Source organism: Trypanosoma theileri, assembly GCF_002087225.1.
Source record: "Trypanosoma theileri isolate Edinburgh chromosome Unknown TM35_Tth_1_V1, whole genome shotgun sequence".
NCBI classification, from domain to species: Eukaryota; Euglenozoa; class Kinetoplastea; order Trypanosomatida; family Trypanosomatidae; genus Trypanosoma; species Trypanosoma theileri.
In genome coordinates this window covers 1,100,999-1,103,537 of record NW_021639843.1, presented here as the reverse complement: position 1 = coordinate 1,103,537, position 2,539 = coordinate 1,100,999, and the positions used below count along the sequence as shown (strand labels likewise).

General features: G+C 39.1%; 1 protein-coding gene across 1 annotated transcript; it reads left to right on the top strand.

Moving 5' to 3' along the window:
• Positions 1–694: 694 nt before the first annotated feature.
• On the top strand, positions 695–2,455 carry TM35_000015160 (putative GTP-binding protein; the record flags this gene model as incomplete). The annotated part of the gene is made up of 1 exon (XM_029021197.1): positions 695–2,455. The coding sequence occupies one exon, from the start codon at positions 695–697 to the stop codon at positions 2,453–2,455; it is 1,761 nt and encodes a 586-aa protein (XP_028887705.1).
• Positions 2,456–2,539: the final 84 nt, after the last annotated feature.

Here is a 2,539-nt window from a genome sequence, read left to right as displayed (position 1 = left end):
AGCAATCATCATCGGGAAAAGATTTGATAGAGATATGTAAATAATGCATCAAAACTTGTTTGAACAATCATGGAAACAAAATATTTTTCTCTTGTGTTTTATTTCTTTAAAGAGGGAGTAAGGCTAGGGTATTCTGTTTTCTTTTACTTCATTTGCTTCTTTATTTGATTATGTTAGTTTCTCATTGACCTCTATTGCGGTTTGACACAATTCTCATGTAGTGACACTCTTTAGATTGAGCGACAGTTGCTGGTTTCTCCTCAAATGCTCTGGAGTACCTTCTTTCATTTTATTTTTTCTTCTTTTGTTTTTCTCTGTTTTACTTGTTGATTTATTCACTTTCTGGTTATACTTGCTCATGTTGTTCTTGTGTTTTCCTTCTTTGCATCACCAATCCGGCAAGAATGCAAACAAGAAGAGGTTCAGTTGTATCTATCTATCTATCTATCTATCCGTTTATATATATATATATATATATATATATATTGCTAACGATAGTGATAGTACTTGCGGTAGTGCTTGACTTCACTAGAGTAAAGAGGTTGCTATTCTCTTGTCAGAGTGGTTCTTTTTTTTTTTCCTTTTCTTTTTTCTGATACATCCAATTGTATACATACATATTTTTCTACTAGTATACGTTCCATCCATTGTTTTTCTTTTTTCCCCCTTTTTTCTTCTTTTCTTTCAGAGGATTATGGCTTACATAAAAGATCCAATCGAGCAGCCGCTGCAAGAACAAGAGCCAGAGCCAGAGCCAGAGCCAGAGCCACCTCTGGAAGTCGAGGCAATATCTCGTCAAGATGCTCTTAGTCAACGGGCTGCAGCCACATTTGACTGCAAGCGGCGATTGGGTAAAGTTCTTGCGGCCACACCAAACGGTCACGGCTGTCTCATGCAAGAAGATGACGACGGTGATGTGGAGTACAAGTGGCGACTCACAGGTATTACACAACATCGATTTGAACATCTCGTAACGCAAATGCGATTTCGTGTCGGGGAGGGAAATGGTCAGTGTCTCTATGAACTTGGTATCGCTAATGACGGCACACCAAAAGGACTTCCACTTTCAGACTATTTGGAGTCTGTGGAGACATTAAGAAATATGGCGGAAGTTCTTGTCCTTGATACTACTATTCTACAGGAATTTATGATTAAAGCAGAACCGGAACCACTTTGGTGTGGTGAAATTCTTATAACACGTCGTCAAGCAAAATTGCATGATGGACGTATCGCCTTTTGTGGTTCCATTGGAAGTGGGAAATCAACACTTATAGCTGTTTTATTAACAGGGGAGTTAGATGATGGAAGTGGTAGTGCTCGTCACTTACTCTTTAATCATAAGCATGAAGTCTGTTCAGGAAAGACAACATCCATTGTGAGACGTATTCTTTCCATTGAAAATACAGAGGAAAGTTTAGGAATATCTTCTCCCTCTTCTTTACGAGGTAGTTCAGATGTATCTAAGTCTCTCTCATTAATAGATCTTGGAGGAAATGTGACGAAACAAATGCTTTTTGGTTTAATGAGCCGTCGACCAGATTTTACTGGTATATGTGTTTCTGTAGAAAATCCTGCTGAAGAAGTGACACGATATGCACGGGTTTGTCGTGCTTTGCGGTTTCCTTTTTTTGTTGTTGTAACAAAAGTAGAAACTGTTCTTGATTTTGAACTAGACGCATTTTTACTTGAATTAGCTGTTGAATTTTCTTCTATTGGATGCAGTTCAGTTGTTTTAAGCGATATGGACGAAGTTTACAGATTTCAGCGACTATGGGAAAAATCGAATCAAGTCCCTATTTTGTGCGTTTCTTCCGCTGATAGTTCTGGTATAGATAATTTCCGTCGCTTTCTTGCGTCTCTTCCTTTGGGAATGCCACCAGGAACACCCGATCACAAGTTTGAAGTTCTCCTCGATGGTGGTTTTTTTGTTAATGGAGTGGGACACGTAGTACGTGGGCATGTTGCGCGTGGCTTTGTGGAATTAGGCTCCCGTTGTAAAATTGGTCCAGACACGGATGGTCAATTTTATTCGGTAACGATTCAAGGCATTCATGTGGAAGGTTCACATGTAACACGTGTGCAGCATGCAGAAGATGCCACTTTTGCTCTTTCAGAACTCCCAAGTAGTGTGGATTTGTCGCAAAAAGGCAAACTTTTAATTTCACGTTCAGTAAATGTGTGTTGGGAATTTGAGGCACAAGTGAAGGTACTTTCGCAGGGTATGACACCCCAGTTACAGCCAATTCTGTATACGGGAAATGTTCGTCAGGCAGTGAAGATTGTGTCAACATTACCTCATGAACTGCAAGTGTTAGATACAGAAGGAATTTTACGTCTTAGATTTCTGTATCACCCAGAAGTACTGCGGGAAGGGGCAAGTATAATTTTGCAATGGAATCCAGAAGGAATAGCTGTTGGAGAGGTGATAGCTGTTTTGGATCATTTTCATGCTTAAGTGGTAAAATGACAGGAATTTTTTTTTTCCCTCCATATATTGCTATTACTATCTTTCTGTCTTCCTTTTTTTTTTCTTTTTACA